This window comes from Polyodon spathula, chromosome 15, assembly GCF_017654505.1.
Source record: "Polyodon spathula isolate WHYD16114869_AA chromosome 15, ASM1765450v1, whole genome shotgun sequence".
NCBI lineage: Eukaryota > Metazoa > Chordata > Actinopteri > Acipenseriformes > Polyodontidae > Polyodon > Polyodon spathula.
This window is the reverse complement of record NC_054548.1, coordinates 33,067,834-33,089,498: the sequence shown is the minus strand read 5'-3', so window position 1 is coordinate 33,089,498 and position 21,665 is coordinate 33,067,834. Positions and strand designations below refer to the sequence as shown.

The following is a 21,665-nucleotide window of genomic DNA, read 5'->3' as shown; positions in this document are numbered from 1 at the left end:
CCTTCACTCTGGCTCCTTTCCATTGCCGCAGTAAGTGGACAATACTGGCCTTCCTATCTCTCAAACTTGGACATACAGTAGGTGTTGATCCTGACAAGCAGTGATGACTTGGGCCACACAGACCTGAGGGCAGCTTTACAGCTTCCGGTCTTCTTATATTTCTGGATGATTCTAGATACTGTGCTTTGTCTGGCATAACCTCTGTTGGCTAGCAGATGACTGCTAAAACTTTCCTTATGAAGTGCAATGATGGCAGAGCATGCTCCTGAGGAGGTATGGCTTGCTCTGAAGATAAAACATCTATGTAAAAATCATGCCTTTGAAGCTTAAATCTACTCATTACCACTTCTAGTTGTCAATTTGATTACTTCTAAATGGCTAACACATGTCAACATGTGTTATGTCTTTTCGGAAATCATCTGTTTTCATATTAGATTTCAAAATGTCACATTTTTAAATTTGTCAGTTTTCCATGAAATATATGGCAATTTTATATGTTAATGCTATTGGACTTTATGGAGCAATAGATAATTCTAGGGTGATGCAAAACTTTTGGCAATAGCGGTAGATATCCGAAGTTCAGGTGTATGTGATATGATATATTGACAGAGTTACCTGTAATTCAGGTGATTTCTGGCTCAGATCAGAGAAGGTGTCCCCTAGCGCACGCTGCGTCTGCACCATGCTGTAGAAGTGGTTGGTGAGCGCCCTTGCCAGCCGCAGGATGTTCTCATATTTGCGCTTGGTGTCCCGCAGTACATCAATCTGAGCCTCTAATTCGAGGTCCACAGTCCGTAATCCACGGCCAAACCTCTCAGAAATCATCTGCTTTGTACACTAGACATCAAGAGAAAGAATGAGAGTCAGAATGATAGAAGGCTGGTGGTAAGAGTAAGAAGAGGGTGGAAATGAGATAAAGCGACAGTGTGTATGACAGCAACAATTTGCATTTTTGTTGTGACAATTCGAAAAGAATGCATTTTGTCATATGTACTAAGAGAAAATGTGTTAATGAAGAGAGTCACAATATACTAATATTTTAAAAATATTTGTTGCGTTCTCTTAGTGAGATCTCCAGCATTGCGAGTTATGTTTTTGAATAATGAAAGGTAGTTTAATTCCATCAAATTCTATAGTGGGGCACCCACCTTCACCCCCAAATAAAAAATGTGTTTCTATCAAAAAGCTTTTCATAATCGTACAGTAGCACCTCACTAAACCGGACATGTTTGTCCAACATAAGGAGGCATTGGTTTTAAAAAAAAAATACAATAAAATCGCATACACATACATTTATAGGGCTCAAGGTATTTTAAATGTACAAATCGTTGCGCAGAAATAACTAGGGCCGAATACCGAATCCATCTTAAAAGATTCGACCGAACTCTGAATCTATAAAAACTATCACGAAAATTGAAGCAATCTGTTGAATGAAAAACATTCTGGCAGCTACCAACAAGGGACACGCACAATCTGTTGTTTTGAGCCTTTTAGTTAATAGTATTTTTATTAACGCATTTTGGTTTTTATTATTAAATACAACAGTTACATTCAATACCGGACTTGTGTCTTTTAATTAATTAATTAATTAAATACACCCTTAGTGTGAGATGACTTAGGATTGTCCCAAGTGCAACTTAAACCTGTGAGAATTGCTACTGTGTTCACACTGCCTATTTATACTGCTTCAGTACACAGCGGAGCTGTTGTGCTCATCCCAAAACGCAGGGACTTTCCTACCCATACTCTGTCTTTTCTGCCTCGTGCACTGCTGTCTGTACTGCTCCCTGCCTCGGCTGTTAACATTTTTTTTTTTGTGGGTTTTTTTTTTTTTTTTTTTTAATTTTAGTCATTGCCAATTATTTTACCCCAGTTTTCTCCCCAATTTGGAATTAGCAATGTATTTATTATTAATCCAAGTTCACCGCTGCAACCCCCTGGCGACTTGGGAAATGGTGGCTGACACACGCGTCCTCCAAAACGTGTCCTTGCCTAGCCGTCTTTTTTCGCACTGCGGATTCACAGCGAAGCCATCAGACCTATAGTGCCGGAGGACAACACAGATCTGAGTGGCTCCACAGCAGACCCGCAGGCACCCTATCAGCCACAGGAGTCGCTGGTGCGCAGTGAACCGTGGATTGCCCTGCCGACCTAAGCCCTTCCTACCTAGGCAGCGCTCAGCCAATTGTGCACCGCCGCCTAGGAACTCCCGGTCAGCAATAGCATAGCCTGTGTTTGAACTTGCAATCTTTAGGCTATAGGGCGCATGCTGCACTCTACGCGGAGCGCCTTTACTGGACTGCCACTCAAGAGCCCCTTGGTTGCTTTCTAACTGCCAGTTAGTCCACTCTATCCACTATGACATTCAGAAGCTATTCTCCAGTCCAACTTCTCCTTCCCCACCTGAGTACATCCCGTCCCCCTGCACCTCCACCCCCCCTTCATTCTCAACTTTCATACCTCTATCTGACCCGGACCTTTCCACCTTGCTCCTAGATTCCAAGCCCACTACTTCCTACTCGCTTCTTCCAATCCATTGCCCCTACTCTTCTTCCTTTAGTCTCTTCCCTCGTTAACACCTCTCTGCTCTCTGGCTCCTTTCCCTCAGCCTTCAAAACTGCTTGCATCACCTTGCAATCTAACCTCCACTAACTTACCTTCTGCTTCCTCTCCCTCCTTTGACCTCTCCATCTCAGTCTCTCTTGACCATCACACCTAGGTTTTCTGCTAAAAACCTAGGTTTTATTCTTGATCCCTACCTGTAGTTCTCTCAACACATCTTTCCTGACATGCACGTGCCGCTTATTTTTTAGTAACATCTACCGAATCTGTCCTTTTCTCTCTACTTATTCCACCCAACTCCTGGTACAAGGTCTTGTAGTCTCCATACTGGACTACTGTAACTCTCTCCTTGCTGGTCTCCCTGTTTCAGCTATCCGCCACCCTTCAGCTCATTAAAAATTCTGCTGCTTGTCTGTATTCTCCCAACCTCGCTACTCTCATGCTACTCTCCTGCTTTGCATCCTCCCTGGCTACCTATCTCTGCTCCCATTCAATTTAAGTCCCCTGTTCATGCCTACCGCTCTCTTTACCATAGCGCCCCCTCCTACCTCCAATCCCTTGTGTCTCCCTATACCCCTTCTCCACTTCTCCTCTACTGGCTGTATGGTCGTGCCTTCCCTCCACTTTCCATCCTCCCATGCCCTCTCCTTCTCTTCCCTAGCCCCTCTGTGGTGGAATCAGCTATCGGAGAACTTCAGGTCTGCTCCTTCTCTCACTACCTTCCGCCGCCTCCTCAAGTCACATCTGTTTAGACTGCCTCTTGCTCTACTGCTGGACTGGGCTCTTGCTCTGCACTGGACTTACCTGACCATGTTACTGGATCCTCAGCTAACACACTGTCCTTGCACTATTGCACTATGTCACTGGAGATATAACTTCTTGTAACCTTAACTTGTTGCACGGTAGTTATTTTTCATTTACTGTAAACTACATTATTTAAATATTAAACTGCATTGTAACCCTTTACTGCCCTGTAACACCTGTAAGTCACCTTGCATAAATTCTAAATAAAATAATAATAATAATAATAATAATAATAATGAAACCCTCAAGCTATCGCTGTTGGGGTTTATATCTCACACCTTGGGTTTGTGTAAAATCACATTACACACACCCATTTATGTATCGTTTGGTTTAAAGTAGAGTTTCCACTAACCATCGAGTTTCCACTAACCATCCTTCTTTGCATTCACAAATATGGGTATAAAGTATTTTTTTGTGCTTGTTTTATTACTATTATTTATTCATTTAGCAGACGCCTTTATTCAAGCGACTTATAGAAAAATGGAGAACTGACCCCAACGTTTTGATGAGAAAAACTCAAATACAAAGCGTTGGAAATTAATTAGGTGTTAGTTTTTATTTTTATTTGGTTTTGTAGCTTTTTTTGTGTGTGTGTGTGTGTGTGTCCAAAATTGGAACTCTATGGGGTGACTCCTGTTGGGTAACAGATCATTAGATTCTTTTAACTCATAGTTAACCACGTGACTTGGGGTTCTACACCATGCAGAAGCAGATACATAAGTAATAACTAAACAAAGTTTTAATTTCTGTATCTGATTGTTGTAGTAGTGTGTCCTGCAAAACAACCTGCCCTCAAAAAAGAATTATCTGCCACACTTCTCCTACCTTGTAGGTGTTGATGCCCCATTTCTTGACAATGTCAAGTTTCTCCACAGCAACACCCCGTGATGCTTCTTCAGCTGTGACGGCTGAGCTGCTGTGTGACTGGTGCATGCTGGAACCTGTAAAAGAATAGGGGCAGTAAATCCACTCAAACTATTAAAGAGCTCACAGCAGAACAGTAAAAGAAAAGAACAAATCTGTTACTATATTTTTAAACGGAAACTCAATGTTTCTTTTGACAAGAATGTGAAAGGTATGAGAAACAGCTACTTTCAAAGACCTCAAACAGCACTAATTTTGGACTACCTAGTCAGAGAAACCAGATGTATCTGTGTTCGCTTTCTATTCAAATATGGAACATATTTCCAGTCCAGAGGGAACAAAATACAAAACTTATTTAGTCTCCTTATCATCAAGAACACCCCATATTCTTCACCAGCTCCAAGAAGAAACATCAGCCCCCTAAGGGAAACATCAATTAACTCAATTGAAAAATATAGCAAAACATTTCATAGGACTGAGAAATACTTCACAGATACTTGACAGTACTTATCTAAACATAGTTTTTGACCTTACAGAGTAAATCCTCACAGTGACAATGAAAAACACACTTTTCACTTATTCAGTATAATCAAATAGCTAAAAAATGTTTAGCACCTTACTGAAGAAAAAAGTTTGGTTGCAAAAAAATTATAAAATTAAATCCAAACTTCATCCCTCACATATAAGACTGAGCTGTATAAGCAAGTGGAAAATGAATGAATACAGAAAGTGAGAATAAGGAAATGAGTGGAAGGAAGAGTGCAGGCCCCCTGTACCTGTGCAGGGCTCTCCCTGGTTGGCTATCTGGCTGGCTGCCGATTCGCTAGGGCAGATGTGGGATCCCCTGGACAAACGCAGGCCTAAAATGGGCAGGTAGGTCGGGAAGGGGTAGGGTGGCCCACACAGAAAGAAGACATGAGCCAGGTAGCCATTTAGAAAGGGATATTGTGACCAAATCCGTGGAACACATTATGGGCCATCGGGTGACCAGATCATGTCATACATGGCAGTTACAACAGATAAAAAGGGGTTTGGAATGAAGGGTTGGGTTTTGGTGCAAGGACAGGAGAGAAAGATAGGTAGACAGTGGAAATGGTAGAGTGACAGCAAGAAAGGGAGGGATGGGGAGATGGTGGGATTGAGTAGTTCAAGATTAAGAAAAAACACAGATGGAACACTGATGAGTTTAACACAATGTAGGTAACACGTAAATGGCACAGATCATGGTATAAGCACACAACACAGGAACTAATAAGTAATTACAGTTTAGCAAAAAAGATTAATGAGCGTCCTGACAGGAGCTATATCGGAGACAATTTTATAGCAGAGAGAATTTCACAGAATTTGTAAGATAATAAAGTGATGTTTATACTCGACAGAAAATAATTGATCCATTTGTCAAATAACTGAATTTAATAGTAGTTCTAAATTAAAATAATTACTGGATACATATGTATATATGCAGTGTCATAAATGATTGGAAAAAAAAAAATGTAATTTGTATTACTAAACCATAGATTGCAACTCACAGCCCTACTAGTTTATACATAAAACATGTGACCAAAAAATGTTTGTGTTGATGCCCACAAAAAAAAAAAAAAACTAAAAACATTTAATTGCAACTAGCAGTCAACAGTGGAAGAACTACAACGGTAGCCACGGCCAGCCATTTACCTGGTCGAAAGACTGTCGCAGTGTGATAAAGCAAAAATGTCATAGCTTTGCAATCGTGTTTTTTCAGACCAGCTTTGAATCAGCTACATTTCATTAGTCCTGCCACCAGGTGGCAAAAGAAAGCATTAAACAAAACAGCAGGGAGTGATGTGAACTTGGGCTTAGCTTTAAAGACAATTGTGCATTTTGTCAAATTGCACATGGTTTGAAGTTATGCTCCAATGTCAACTGATTGTTCACGCTCGTTCAAACGAGAGGACTTACAGTTATTGTATTAAAATCAATAGCACAGACTGTATAAAAAGTGTTTAAAAGTATAAAACTCGCCTTTATGTGCACAGGAGATGATCAATCTAGCAAGAATCTGAAATTATCTTCAGTGTCTTTATTAATGCAAATATTTTATTTCCATTAATAAATTCTTGTACATTTCCAAATATAATAATTTTGTATTTGTTAATACATGTAAGAAATGTGGCAAGTGTTGAACTTAATAATAAACTGAAGTCAAAGGATAATCGAAAGCACAACAGTTTAAATAGTATGAAGATGGGTCATAACTTGCTATACAAAAATCGGGGAATAGGAAAATTCAGTCATACAGTATATGTAGTTGTGACAGGAGTGTGATGGTTCCAAGCTGTAGTTTGCCCTCCCGATCACCGGTGGTGCTGTGTAGAGCGCACCAAGGTAGGGGGGGGAAAGGTCAGAGGGCGATTGGACCAGAACTTCCGGTGGGATCGGCTGTCTCGCCCTGACGTGGAGGTGTCCAGTCGCCAAGCCCAATTTCAGCAATCAGCTCTGCTGCATCCACATATTAGCTGTGGCGGGGGCGGGGGCTGATTGCAGGGGCAGGGCTGGGCGGTATTTAGGCTGCGCTGTTTCTGCATTCGGTCTCTCTGTCCTGGAGTAGTGCCAGCGAGGTGACATGCTGTTGAGAGCGAGTGCACTATAACTGCTTGTTATTGTTCCAGAACCCTGAGATGGCTGCCTTACCCCTTCCCCTTGTTTGTGGATTACCTGTGGAATTAAACCATGACAACCGACTGCCTAGGACACTGAGCACGCCAGTCGACCATGAGAAGGGAAACAGAGTAGGGCTGTGCAGTTTGGAAGAGCATTTCCTTTGGTTATTATCCCTTTGTTTACCTTTTTGTTTTCGCCACGCGACCATAACATTGATGGTATTGTCGGTGCTTTCTTTTTGATTTTAGTTGTCAAATTTTTGCTTCTGTGTAACCCGTCCCTACCTTTGCTGGTAGCGGCGGGGTTTTTTTGTGTTTGTTTTGAAATCCCTGTGGCCATTGCGGCCGTTGTATTAATAAAAACAAAGCCCCAGCTGCTGGGCGGCGACTCCTTTTCAAGCTTGTGTGATATCATTTGCGGTCCTCCAGAGAACTCCTCCCACAGTAGTGTTCCACGTTTGCAGTTTAAAACACTGCCTACAATCTGCTGCTGACAACACTGCTGACAATCTTAAATCATAAATATTTGACAGAAAATGGTGATGCTTTAGTTGGTAAACTTATATAAACAGTAAACGTACCCTATCCAGGCAGTTGTGTAAGGGTCCGGCTTTCACCCACTCCCCAGGATAGAATAATGAACCAGCAGTATACTGACCCAAGGCTTTCCATTCTTGTTTGTTGATTTTTTAATGAAAAAAGGTAAAATGTTAAGTGCAAAATGTTAAAATAGGTGCGTCCATTATTTTGTTTTTAGTTCTTTACCTTTTTTTGTACACGTGAGGAATATGGTTGGTCCTAATTTATCATAAATACTACAGTGCCAATAAGAAGTTTGTGAACCCCAATGACAATAATATGATAATACCCTTCTTAAATCAAAACCAGTCTTTTCTTAAATATCCAATAGGGTTTATATTAACCAATTGTTAAATAAAACCACTGGTTTTATCAGCTCAATTAAGGGGATAATTAGAATCAGGTGTTTAAATAATTAGGTAGATCTTCAGGGCTGAAGGCCCCACCCTATGTAAAGATCAGAAACTTTGTCTGGTCTTCACCATACAGATGTATGGAAACACATCATGCCACAATCAAAAGAAATCCCTGAAGACCTCTGAAAAACAGTTATTGATGCTCATCAGCCTAGAAAGGGTTACAAAACAATTTCTAAGGATTTATCCACTGTCAGACAGATAGTCTACAAATGGAGAAAGTTCAAGACCACAGTCACTCTACCCAGGAGCGATCGCCCTACCAAAATCTCTCCAAGAACAAACCGGAAAATCGTCAAGGAAGTCACAAAGAACCCCAGAGTAACATCCAAGGATTTGCAGGCCACTCTCGCCTTGGCTAACTCAACTATCAGAAAAAGACTGAACAAGAATGGTGTTCATGGAAGGATAGCCGGGAGGTAAACACTGCTCTCTAAAAAGAACATTGCTGCCAGTCTGAAGTTCACCAAAAAGAGCACACAGATGATCCACAAGACTTCTGGAACAATGTTCTCTGGACAGACGTGTCAAAGGTAGAACTTTTTGGCCTCAATGAGAAATGTTATGTTTGGCGAAAACCAAACACTGCATTTGAACAGAAGAACCTCATCCCAACCGTCAAGCATGATGGTGGGAGTGTGATGGTTTGGGGCTGCTTAGCTGCCTCAGGACCTTGACGGCTTGCCATCATTGACACAACCATGAATTCTGCATTGTATCAGAAGACTCTACAGGAGAGTGTCAAGCCATCCGTCTTTATCTATTATTAGGACTTAGATGAAGATCTAATAACATTTTAGGTTTGAAATATGTGAAAATCCTAAGGGGTTCACAAACTTTTTCTCGGCACTGTCTATGTAATTATGAAAAGGTTTTAGTATTGCTGAAAGTGTGACAGTTAAAGCCCCTCCTGCCTCCCCATTAAATTTCAACACAGTAAAGCTGCAGAAGTCGGTACTTTAATTAAGCATAGATTCCACAATGTACAAAGTTATTACTTACAGTCAGCACTTACATATCCAACCCTATAAAATTTTGACTTCAGTGACAGTTAAACGCGTGTGACGCATGTCTGATTATTTCATTTTGGCCAGTTATTTCCCTAGTCTGTTTTTCAGGGAACACAAAAAAAAAATACAACACCAAAAATACATAGCTCGAAAGGACTGTGTTTTAAAATAAGTAGGCTTCTCTTTAGATGTACTGTATAGGTTTTGTTGGTACAGTACTATATTTTCAACAGATTAAGTATTTTAATTCAGAACTATATGATTCTGAAAATATCCCCTGCCAAAACTAAAGAGACAACACGTTAATTGCAACACAGTATACTTTTAAATCCTTTGCGCATTTGTCGTCAGGTGTGGTATAGTGGCAAAGGCAAAGTCCAAACATTAGTAAACTCTTAAAATGTCTGTTTATTTAATACAAACAAAAAGAACTACCCTTCTACTAGCAATGGTGTTGGGGGAACATGGCTGGTTTGCAGGCCAAAACAAAACAGTAACAATAACAGCAATCCGCTCCACAGTCCTGTGCACGAACATGTGCTCTTGCTTTCAGCGGGGTGGTGGTGCGTGCTTATGTGGTGACGTGAGGGTAGTGCTCAGTTGGTTGGGCTGGCTTTGTCCTCCTCTGTGACACACAAAAAACAAACATACACTGCCTCCAGCTGTCTGTTACGTTTCAGCGCAAGGGTGCCGTACTCACACAAGTGCATCCCCTTTGTACCACCAAACTCCTCCCAGCAATCAGCTCGTTGCCATGGTTTAGCCAATCGCTGCCTGGCCCGTATCCAATTGCAATGGAGTTCTTTAGAGTACTTGCAGTTACAACACCTTCCCCAAAATGGCCAACTTCCAGTTTCAGCCAACCGTCAAGTGGACCCATCTATGGGTTAGTGTGCTACCAACCTTACCCGGCGTCCTTTTCGATCGGGAGATTTACAGCATCAATTCTTTCTCTCTTTAATCACAATATTGTAGCAGTATGACAAATTTCCCATTAACAACCTAACAGCAAAATTTATCCATGCACAGAACTGCGTAAAACATAAAAGGCAATGCAATTTAGTGAAAGGGGCTTTAATGTACATAAATAGTACGCAGCCCTGCAGTTAGACTAATATAAACTGATAAATGTAGGCTAACCCCCCAAAAAAACAAAAAACACCAGAACAGTAATAATTAGAATGCAGCTAGCAATACAGTACATAAACCTAATATTTTAATTGTTCTTAGGTTTTCAGTTATAATTGTAATAATTACATCGCAATCCAGATCAATAACATAGATAAAGTCCATGTATTTTGCTCATGAAACAAAGCACAAGTCCTCCAAGTAAAAAAATAAAAAACACAGAAGCTGAAGCTTAAACTTCACTGTCCCAAAGAGTTTCAATGCATCTCAAAACAGAAGAAAAAAAACTAAAACAGGAGATCTCGCAAAAAGTAAATAGCGCAATCTCACCCGATCCACAATGGAAATGAATGAAGTCATCCAGAAAATACAATATCGAAGTCTCTGAATATCCCTGTGAGCACAGCCTACTCAATCACCAAGAAATGGAAGGTACATTGTACCACCCAGACACTGCCTAAATCAGGCCATCCCTCCAAACTGAGCAGCCGGGCAAGGAGAAAACTGGTGAGGGATGCCACTGTGAGGCCAACGACAACTTTGAAAGAGCTACAGAGATGGGTGAGATCAGTCAACAATATCCAGAACACTTCACAAAAGTAGCCTGCATGGTAGGGTGGAAAGAAGGAAGCCATTACTAAAAATAAGCCATCTCAAAGCCTGCATGGAGTTTGCAACAAAGCACTTGAGTGACCAAAAAAATGTGGCATAAGGTGTTGTGGTTAGACAAGACCAAATTGGAACTTTTTGGTCTAAATGCCAAGCGTTACGTTTGGCACAGACCCAACACAGCACATCTCCCAGTCAACACCATCCCTAAGGTTAAGCATGGTGGTGGCAGCATCATGCTATGGGGATGCTTCTCCTCAGAAGGGACTGGAAAGCTTGTTAGGATTAAAGGAAAAATGGATGAAGTACAGGGGAAAACCTGTTTCAGTCTGCTAAAGACTTAAAACTGGGGAGAAAATTCTCCTTTCAGCAGGAAAATGATCCAAAGCACAAGGCCAAAGCTACATTGGAGTGGCTTAAGAATAAGAAAGTGAATGTCCTTGAGTGGTGCAGTCAAAGTCCTAAGTTGAATCCTACTGAGAATCTGTGGAAACACTTGAAAACTGTTGTCCATAAGCAATCCCCAAGCAACTTGAGAGAGCTTGAGCAAATCTGCCAAGAAGAATGGGCACAAATTGCACTAAGCCAGTGTGCACAGTTGGTAGACTTACCCAAAGACTTGTGGCTGTAATTGCTGCAAAAGGTGCTTCCATCAAATAGTGAGCTGACGGGCTGAATACTAATGCAATCAGCATATTTCAGTTTTTTCTGTAGTGTCTGTTGTGGTAATGTCGTAGCGCTGTTTGTGCAGTCACTCTAATGGTCTGTGCTGTAGTGTCTGTTGTGGTAATGTCGTAGCGTTATTTGTGCAGTTGCTCTAATGGTCTGTGCTGTAGTGTCTGTTGTCGTAATGTTGTAGCGTTGTTATGGGCAGTCGCTCTAATGGTCTGTGCTGTAGTGTCTGTTGTGGTAATGTCGTAGCGTTGTTTGTGCAGTTGCTCTAATGGTCTGTGCTGTAGTGTCTGTTGTGGTAATGTCGTAGCGCTGTTTGTGCAGTCGCTCTAATGGTCTGTGCTGTAGTGTCTGTTGTGGTAATGTTGTAGCGTTGTTATGGGCAGTCGCTCTAATGGTCTGTGCTGTAGTGTCTGTTGTGGTAATGTCGTAGCGTTGTTATGGGCAGTCGCTCTAATGGTCTGTGCTGTAGTGTCTGTTGTGGTAATGTCGTAGCGTTGTTATGTGCAGTCGCTCTAATGGTCTGTGCTGTAGTGTCTGTTGTGGTAATGTCGTAGCGCTGTTTGTGCAGTTGCTCTAATGGTCTGTGCTGTAGTGTCTGTTGTGGTAATGTTGTAGCGTTGTTATGGGCAGTCGCTCTAATGGTCTGTGCTGTAGTGTCTGTTGTCGTAATGTTGTAGCGTTGTTATGGGCAGTCGCTCTAATGGTCTGTGCTGTAGTGTCTGTTGTGGTAATGTCGTAGCGTTGTTATGGGCAGTCGCTCTAATGGTCTGTGCTGTAGTGTCTGTTGTGGTAATGTCGTAGCGTTGTTTGTGCAGTTGCTCTAATGGTCTGTGCTGTAGTGTCTGTTGTGGTAATGTCGTAGCGCTGTTTGTGCAGTCGCTCTAATGGTCTGTACTGTAATGTCCGTTGTGGTAATGTCGTAGCGCTGTTTGTGCAGTCGCTCTAATGGTCTGTACTGTAATGTCCGTTGTGGTGATGTCTTAGTGCTGTTATGGGCAGTCGCTGTAATGGTTTGCACTTTAACTTCGTGGTGATGCCTGCATGGTGTCTGATTCGTGGTGATGTTTTGATACGATTAACTAGATATTGTACCTGGCCATATTTACTGCAGTTCATTTAGCTGCTGGTGGTACATATCTAGCAATGTGTTGTATACAGTACTGTATATATGTGTGAATAAAACTGAAATGCAGTATTTCAGTATTTTAACTGAAGTACTTCTTAACCAATCAAAAAGCGACATTTCATTTATTTATGATTTATTTTACCATCTACTTTACTTTTACTCACATTACTTTTCAACATAAATGTGTGAGGTCAATTCCAGACTGCAGTGAAAAGTGACCAAAGGTCCTGAATCCAGTCAACAGGACAGGATCCAATAGACAGACAGAGACCGCTTCTAAGCCATTGCCTATTTGGGACTAAAAAGGAAAACTACAGTACTACAACATAAAACACCTACATTTATGAGTAAGTACAGTTTTGTTTTTATGAACATGCAGTTTTTTTAAAATTGTGTAATGTTATAACGTGACAGTGGTACCTGGGGTATGGACATCGCTATACTAGTTACACAGATTTGGGTTCCTACAAGTACCAAGAGAGGGGCCATTGTAGAGACAGCTGAATTCAAGAATTAGTTAAGTCTATGTACTCTCTCGCGCTTGAGTTTCTCACTCAAGTGAGATACTCTCTCGCGACTTGAGCGCTCAATTCAAGTTTGAGTTCAGACGAAAGGGAAGTCTGCTTAACTCACAATTAAGTTAAGGCTGTTAGAGACAGCTGAATTCAAGAATTAGTTAAGTCTATGTGTAATAAGTTAACTATGAGGCTGGTTCCAAGAACAGGAAAGTAAGTGTAAGGAACAGCAAACGCTTCTATGGCAGACAGACAGCTGACAGCAACCCAGCAAATGGACTTGAGCAAAGAGAATGCAGCACAATCAAGGCAGCTGCAGGACACAGCTAAAAACAGTCAAAGTAGAGAGCATTTTGAAAAAGCCTCAGACAGCCTATCAAGAATTATGGAAAGCATCAGGACAGAAGAAAGAGACAGATAGTGAAGGAACTGAGGGAAGTGAAGAAAAAACACAGGGAAAGTAGTACTGGTAGAAATAGGGATAACAATAAGGAAACTGAGCAAAACTAAGATATGCACCCGGGAACATTTTATCAAAAATATTTTCGTGAATAAATGTTTATTTGTTTGTGTGTGAGTTTAAGACTTAGGTGGATTTAAACACTTATGAATCATGAATAATGCATAGAAAATAGACGGTATAGTATTTTAGTTAAAAGGACACTGGAAAGTAGCAGAAGGGATGCTTGCATGCATCTGAGTGTGTAATGGGGGAGATCTGTGCTGACTCTTCTGGTGCGATCATAGTGCTGCAGGAAGAGGGCAGCAGCCTTACAATAGCCACATGTCAATCATGGCAGTCACACAGAGATGTGGGAGAGAGGGTGTGTGGGCTTTCCCGCTCTCTCAGTGGCTGAGAGGCAGGCCTTGGGGGGGACTGCTGGTCCTTCCCCTGTAAGACGAAACAACAAGCTAGTGGAAGCTCTGCTCCAGGAACAAAAGCGGCCGGAAAAAGAAACAGAAGAAACCCAAAGAGAAAATAAAAATAGTGATAGGAGGGATACATTGGGCAGACCTCATGAACACATAGGAAGCAAGCTGAGGAGTGTTGGACGGGGACCCGGGCCATGCGGGTAGCGATGGTCAGGGTAACGCTGCTGAGTGCAGCACCTTTTCTTTGTAGTTTTTGACTACTGTGTTTTATTTTCTCTTTTTGTTACTATTATTTCAAGCACCTGTGAATGCTTCAGCATGCCTGTTTACCTGTGGGTATCTCTGTGGACCTGTCTACCATCGCTGGTATTCAGGCCACAGACTACTACGGGCTAAAATAAATCACTTGGAAAAAATAAATAAATTAAATAAAACTGGGCACCTGTGCAGTGTTTGCAAATATACTTTTCTGTCTCCCGTGGTGTCAGAAGGGGGATTCACTGGCACTGGGCATTTCAAGCAGTACACCAGAAGGAAGGAGCATAAATGGATGCGGAGAGGATGGCTCTCCTGCGCCAGACCCTGACTGCTGCGGTGCAAGGAGCTGCTAGGCTGGCGGGAACAGATCCCAGGTTGCAGAGGCCAACCAAAATGACAGCAGAGGATCGACCCGAAGCTTAACCAGAGGTGTTTGAGGCACTGGTGACCTCTGTCGGTTGGGCCCCAGCCCAATGAGCTAGTTATCTCTTACCCCAGCTAACGGGGGGTGCAAGCCGTGGCGAGGACGCTGGCTCCCATACGGATGATGGATCTACACCATGCTGAAAGCAGCCATCCTTAATTGCGTGGGGGCCACACCAGAGGGATATCGCCGAAAGTTTTTGGAAGAGCGCTTCTCGTCGGAGGAGCACCCCAGAACCATTGCCTGAATAAGTACGCCATGGGGTGGCTGAACCCGAATGCAATCACCAAAGCCAAGCTGGTAGAGGTCATCATGGTTGAACGATTTCTAGAGTGCTTGGCTCCTCCCACTCTGGATCGGACGGCTGCATTGGCAGAGCAGTACCAGGCAGCAGAACCAACGTCAGCTAGGTTGCCTGGGAGAAGTACTACCGGATCACCCCATCTACTGGCCCTGAATAGGGCGAAGGGACTGGGGGGGGAAGGTGTAGACAGGTTTTTGGATGGGGGACGGCGACGGGAGCTCTCGGCCCGGGAACCGGGGCAGGGTGGGGTCACCCACGGGCTGCTGCGGTGTCAGACCCGGGTCTCCAGCAGTCACCTTATTGTCGAGCCTATTTAATGACTCCTGTATTTCCACCTCTTGCTGAGGCTCCGGGGCGAGAAACTAGTCCACTGAGGTGTTGCATGTGCAGGGAGGTGGGCCACATCGCTCGGGCTTGCCCCATGATGGATTGTGATCTCAGCCAACCAGGTAAGCATGTTCAATTACCTCACTTCAGAAGATGGGTTTTGTTATTCCTGTGACAGTGAACGGTACAAAAACCCAGGCTCTCTTGGATTCAGGGTGTGGTCAGTCCCTAATACAGTGTAGCCTAATCTCACCGGGGCATAAACAAATATTGGGACGGTTGCATATTAAATGTATTTATAGGGATGTACGTTCTTATCCCAAGATTAGTATAAATATAACAAATGACCAGCAGGTGACATACAAATAGAGTTGTGTCCTCTATTGCCAGTACCAGTAGATCTGGGACGGGACTGTGGGCAGTTCAAGGATTGGTTAGCTGATATTGGATGGATAGTAACACACACCAAGTACATATGAACATTTGATTTTGCACACATCACTCGCCCCCGAAGCTCTCCTGATTAGAGGACAGGTTAAGTGAGTGTCAACACAGAGATGGGGGAGGTGGGTCACCGAGCTATCTTGTAGAAACATCACAGTTAGACACAGCCTTTTACCAGCTGGCTAGCATGTTAGCATACGAAGGGAAGCCACACCAATGCACCACCGGACAGGGGTACCAGTACCTATTACCAATAGGGTCACTCTCGATAAATTCCTCCAACAGGTTCAATTTGCACTCCAGGACAACCTCTTGAATGCTGCCAACAGAATGGGAGCAGCACATAATTACTCAGCGAATGCCTATACCCTCATGCACAGGATTCATTTAAAAATTAGGGACAAGTGATGCTTTTAAAAAAGGGGGTGGGGCTGGGATGTGAACTGGATAGTATCGTATGAAATTCTAGACAAATTTGGAGAGACCAATCTAAAGCTAGTCATACAGAAACAGGGTCGACCTATACAGTATTTCTGGTTTCATGGTGTTCAGTGTAAGTTGTATAACAAAGAGTTAGATGCCCATGGTAATGTAAATAAAGAATAAAAAGTGCATAAGAATACACACTCACACTTGGTTTTTCTCTCAGTAAACACCTCAGGATGAAGAGGACATTGATTTTGCTAGTGTGGAGTGGACTGTGGTTGGGAGTCAGCACTGGATGGGATCCTCCCATCACAATTGTAAATAAAACACAATGCGTCATACAAACACAATATCCACCTGCAGTTTGATTTGCCATTAGGATGCCATCTGCACATGGCAAACGATGGAAAAACATATGGACCGGATCAAAATTGGGGTATTGCCCTGTGACAGGGAACGGGTTCACTGGTTCCTGCACAAGTGTGTGTGTGTGCCTGTGATTTAAATCAGCTGCGACGCGCAGCCGGAGATGCGTTGCTAAGCAACCAGCTGAGTGGCAGACTGGCCTTGAGCCAAGATGATCGTGAGGTCTGGATTGGCTGAGGGGCGTGCCTGGGGATGCTGCGCAGAGCTCAAAAAGAGGCTGCGCTACAACTCTGGGCGATTGCAACGCCACTGACATACAGACGGGCGCTGTGTTTGTTTACATCGAAGCGGGGAGCTTCTGCTCTGCAGGAACTGCTACCACGGGAACCTTTAAACTGCAAGACAGTGCCTGTGAAGGCTCTACCCAGCCAGGACCGTTGGAAGAGCCCAGAGTCGCTGGGAGGCTGGGCCTTCGGAAGCAACAGAACAGAAGTAGGTCAGCTTAGGGGACGTGGATCCCAAAACAGTACAAAGAGGGTTACCGTAGAGTAGTAGGTTCCTGGAGCGGGACGTTCCTTGTAGTGGGACTAGCGCTCGTCACTTTGTGTGGCAACCTTTTATTTTTAGCTTTTGTTTTTATTTCTTTATTCAATGTGACACTAGGGCTACCATCGCTGGTACCCTAGTGTCAGTTTGGTGTTCAAATTAAATCTGCGCATCTGTGCAGCGTATCAACACCAATGCTCTGTGTCTGTATTTTCCAGTGACTACCCACGCATGTAACACGTCACCCTGTTACATGCCCTTATATGACTGAGGAGGGTAAAATGACTCTGCAATGCCCAAGAATAGAACAATTCAATCTGACAATAAAAGCATGTGAATGGACACACTACAACAATCAAAAAGTAACTGGGAAAGTAGCTAGTTGGACTGAGGGTCAGAACAACCAGCAGAAAGTAGTAACAGAGCACTTATTAACATATTACCCTGGAAAGCTTTGGTTTGAACCAAAGAACTGTAGCCTAACCTTGTAACATTTTACACATGAAACTATGGGGGGAACATGGGCAGAACATATACAAGTTAAAAATAACGAGGGTGTGCTGGAAGACAAGTGGTTGAAAGAATTATGTGGACGGCACCGGGCAGAGATCTGGTCTAGGATAGTTAGAACAACATACAGGTACATATGAGAATATACTGTACAATGTCCACCTCCTAGGACATGGGAAAATTAAAACAATTGTGAAAATGGGACAGGTACAGGTGTGAATAACCTCACACTCTGGAGTCACATATAAATCTATTCAGAACACTTTAACTTAATTCAAATTAGAACCAGAAAAATGTCCCCAACTGTACCCCATGACAAGAGAGGGTATCATTTTTGGACCAGAAAATGAAATTGTTTTAAATGGTGTTAATACCGTACTAACACATAAAGAAGGTTAATAGATGACAATGCAGGATGGATTGGTGCAGGTAACTCAGTTGTAAACATGGGACGTGTATCAATTATCAAAAGCTCAACAGGCACAGGGAAAGGAATAGAAGGAATAGGAAATGGACAGATGTACGCCAGCCAAAGCATAAAGCTGCAAGGAGTGGCTATATCAGAACTAATTGAAGGGACTGAACAAGCACTATATAAATCATAGTAGTGAACAGAGTTGCAGACATTATGCCAATGACCATCTGGGAATAATGAAAGAGAAAATCATGGACATACGATTAAGTGCTGTCCCCCTGAAGGCACAAAGTGTGTTGAGATGGAGGCTACAACTTCATAATGCAGAGCAGTAATGGTATGGCCCAGGGAAAATGGTAGAGAGCCACCAGGGCATATTGATTTTTATATGTCAGTCCGAACACTACATCTGATAATCAATATAGATTAGCAGTTAAGGCTAGGCCTACTGGAGTAGTGTATAACAATGACACTAATTGTATGGGGAAAAAGCAACTTGGAAAAGTTCAGAAATTGAATTGGAGTGGTATGCTACATAAGAGCTGTTGTATGAGACAAATACTCAAATGGTATGCAGACGTGAGTCGGTGGTCTCTATTAATACTAATTTGACCACTGAAATGGAAGTGTACCCGCTACAACAGGTAGAAAGGACAATGCAGGTAGGTCAGTATCAATAGTGTATTCTCAGAAACCACACTATTTTTATAGTAGTAATATTTGGTGTAAGTCCCCCCCTGGTTTCTGTTTTGTACCAACTCGCACCGTTATGATAACTACCTTGCTTCCGAATCTGGTGTATTCACAGACATCCACTCAGGTGAAGAAAACCCTGGCAGAGAGCAAATCAAAGCTCTCAAAGCCAAAATGTAGGTGAGCTTGGCTCAGAAGCAAAGTCCTGAAGATGCATGGATGGTCTGGTGAAGTGGCTAACACACTTTGGGACTGGATATTTCTGGCAATTATGGGGATAGTGGTAATTATTACCTAGTTCTGTTTTGTTGGTGGCGTAGACAGAAAATTCAGTTGGGGATGATAAATGATGGCTTTGAAACTATGCAACTGCTTAGAAATAACACTTCAATTCTTTTGAAGTTTTATCTAGTTTTAGTTTAAGTTTTAGGAAAAAGACAGAGATACAGAAAGTGTTATGTTTATGAAGGAAAAAGGAGAGCATTGTTTTAAATATTTTTTTTTAAAAAGGGAATGCTGGATAAACATATACTTTAGAGCAGTGGTTTTCAAACATTTTAGGCCCCGTACCCCTTTCCACAAAAAATCTAGTCTACCGCGTACCCCCATCTCAGATAGGGTCATAATATACCTATGAAAACAGAAAAAAGTATTTTCTAATTACTAGGCTTAAGTACTTAAACAATATAACTATATTTTAAAATGAACAAACAGGACTTCAAGTTACAAAAAAAATTTAAGTGGGTCATTAAAATAAATAAATAAAACAGGACTCGATTTGCTGGCTCAGAAGGCACAGGGAAGGAGGAGGTACGTAAAATTATTTCAAAATCCAGACCAATAAGTGCCCAAAAACAAGTCCAAAAACAGGTTATGCTTTTGAAAACAAAACTAATTTAAAACAAAATCAGAAAGCAATTCTCAACAAATGTCATGCATTTCTTCCAACAAATGCAGAAGTGTAAAGAGAAAACAGTGCAATTTTCGACAAAGGAGTTCCTCATTTGTAACTCAAATGCTATGGTTTAACACTTGAGCTGGACATTTAAAATGCTATGTGTGTCTTGTGCAGAATCAAATCCAGACAGAAAAAGCACATTGTTTTGAAGTGAATATTTCCAAAAACTAAATTTGATTAAAGTAGAAAGATGACATTTATATCATGCAGTCAAAAATTACTTTTAGCAAAATGCTTACATGTTAGTGTTTAGTGCAGTTGTCTGTTCATGTTAATCAGCTGCCAGACAGCTTGTTGAGGGGCACTCGCTATATGATATGAACACACTCAATAGGTCTGGAGTAGGGAATCCAATTTCAGACACTTCCTAATCCAAGAGTTAGGGATTGACTATTAATATTTATTTATTTTTTAAATCTGCGATTTAGCCTAATAATTAGAATACCGGCGTACAGGGGATTTCAGTCTGAAGCCCAAGTCAGTTAAAAGTCTGAAATGTGTATAACACATTGTTAGAACACTGGCCTAAGTATAAAAGTGTCTTTGTTAGATGTTCTCTAAGTTAACTAGCATGTTTCCTTAAATAACCCTTTGTCACCAATTATTGTTAACAGGTGAGGCTGCATGGTTACTATATATATATATAGGTAGCATAGGCACAAGTTTGTCAGAAAATGGCAAAATACGCTCAGTTAAGCAAAGAAAAAAAGTCTGTGTAATTATTTTAAGCAAGGAAGGTCAATCTTTAAGACAAATCGCAAGAACTTTGCAAGTGTCTGTAACTGCTGTGGCCAAGACCAAACGATTTGAAGAAACTGGCACTCATGAGGACTGAACAAGGTCAGGCAGGCCAAACGTGACCTCAGAATCAGAGAACAAGTTCATTCGAGTCACAAGTCTGCGAAACCGGCGATTAACTGCCCCTGAAACACAAGCTCAGCTAAATGCTACTAGAAGTACAGATGTTTCAACATCAGCTGTTCAGAGGAGATTACATGAAGCTGACCTAACTGGAAGAATTACTGCAAAGAAACCATTGTTAAGAGTGCAGAATAAGAGGAAGAGACTAGCCTGGGCCAAAAAACACAGAAACTGGACGTTTGAGGAGTGGAAGTTGGTCTTAGGGACCGATGAGTCAAAATTTAAAATATTTGGGTCCAACCGACGAGTATTTGTAAGATGCAAAGAGGGTGAGCGCATGAGTTCTGCATGTGTGGTTCACACTGTCAAACATGAAGGAGGCAGTGTCATGGTCTGGGGTTGCTTTGCTGGTGACAGAGTTGGTGATCTTTACCAAGTCCATGGTAAGCTCAACCAGCATGGCTATCATAGAATACTTCAGAGGCATGCCATTCCATCAGGATTACGGCTAGTTGGACAGTCCTTCATTCTACAGCAAGATAATGACCCGAAACACACATCAAAGTTGTGCAAGAACTATCTGGTGAAGAAGGAATGTGAAGGACAACTCAAGCTAATGACCTGGCCTGCCCAGTCTTGAGACCTCAATCCTAAAGAACTTGTATGGGACAAACTGGACAGAAGAGTCAATGCAAAGCTACCCATAAGTGCCCTACATCTCTGGGAACTGCTGAAGAAGAGCTGGGAAGACATGTCGGGTGATTTCCTGTTGAAACTTGTTAACCGAATGCCTCGTGTTTGTGAGGCTATTATTAAGGCAAAGGGTGGCTATTTTGAGGAATCCAAGATTTGAGACAATTTTCAATTTTCTTGAACATTGCTTTGATACTCCTTATGTTTTGTTTTGCATATTGTAACATGTGTTTTCATTTTCAAGTATTTACAGAAACGTACAGTATACGACGTAAAACACTGTCAATTATGAAAAGCAAGTGTACTGAAACTTTTGACTGGTACTGTGTGTATGTGTGTGTGTATATATGTGTGTGTGTATATGTGTGTGTGTGTATATATATATATATATATATATATATATATATATATATATATATATATATATATATATATGTAGTGTAGCAGGGGGAGATCTGTGCTGACTCTGCTGACGCATTCACAGTGCTGCAGGAAGAGGGTGGCAGTCGTCCAACAACCGCCTGTGAGTCATGGCAGTGACACGGGGAGGTGGGAAAGTGGGTGTGTGGACTTTTCCCCCTCTCTGAATGGCTGAGAGGCAAGTCTTGGAGATTGTAGCCCTATAAGTTAACGCTCTGCT

General features: G+C 42.1%; 1 protein-coding gene across 5 annotated transcripts in view; it reads right to left on the bottom strand.

The window, feature by feature from the left end:
• Positions 1-21,665, bottom strand: part of LOC121327992 (arfaptin-2-like) — a 76,551-nt gene that overhangs the window by 12,968 nt on the left and 41,918 nt on the right. For all 5 annotated transcript variants that reach the window (XM_041272400.1, XM_041272401.1, XM_041272403.1 and 2 more), the window contains 2 exons: positions 4,192-4,307; positions 616-837 (listed from right to left, as the gene is read on the bottom strand). In XM_041272400.1, the coding sequence (XP_041128334.1) occupies positions 616-837; positions 4,192-4,307 (338 nt within the window). The remainder of the gene's footprint in view (positions 1-615; positions 838-4,191; positions 4,308-21,665) is intronic.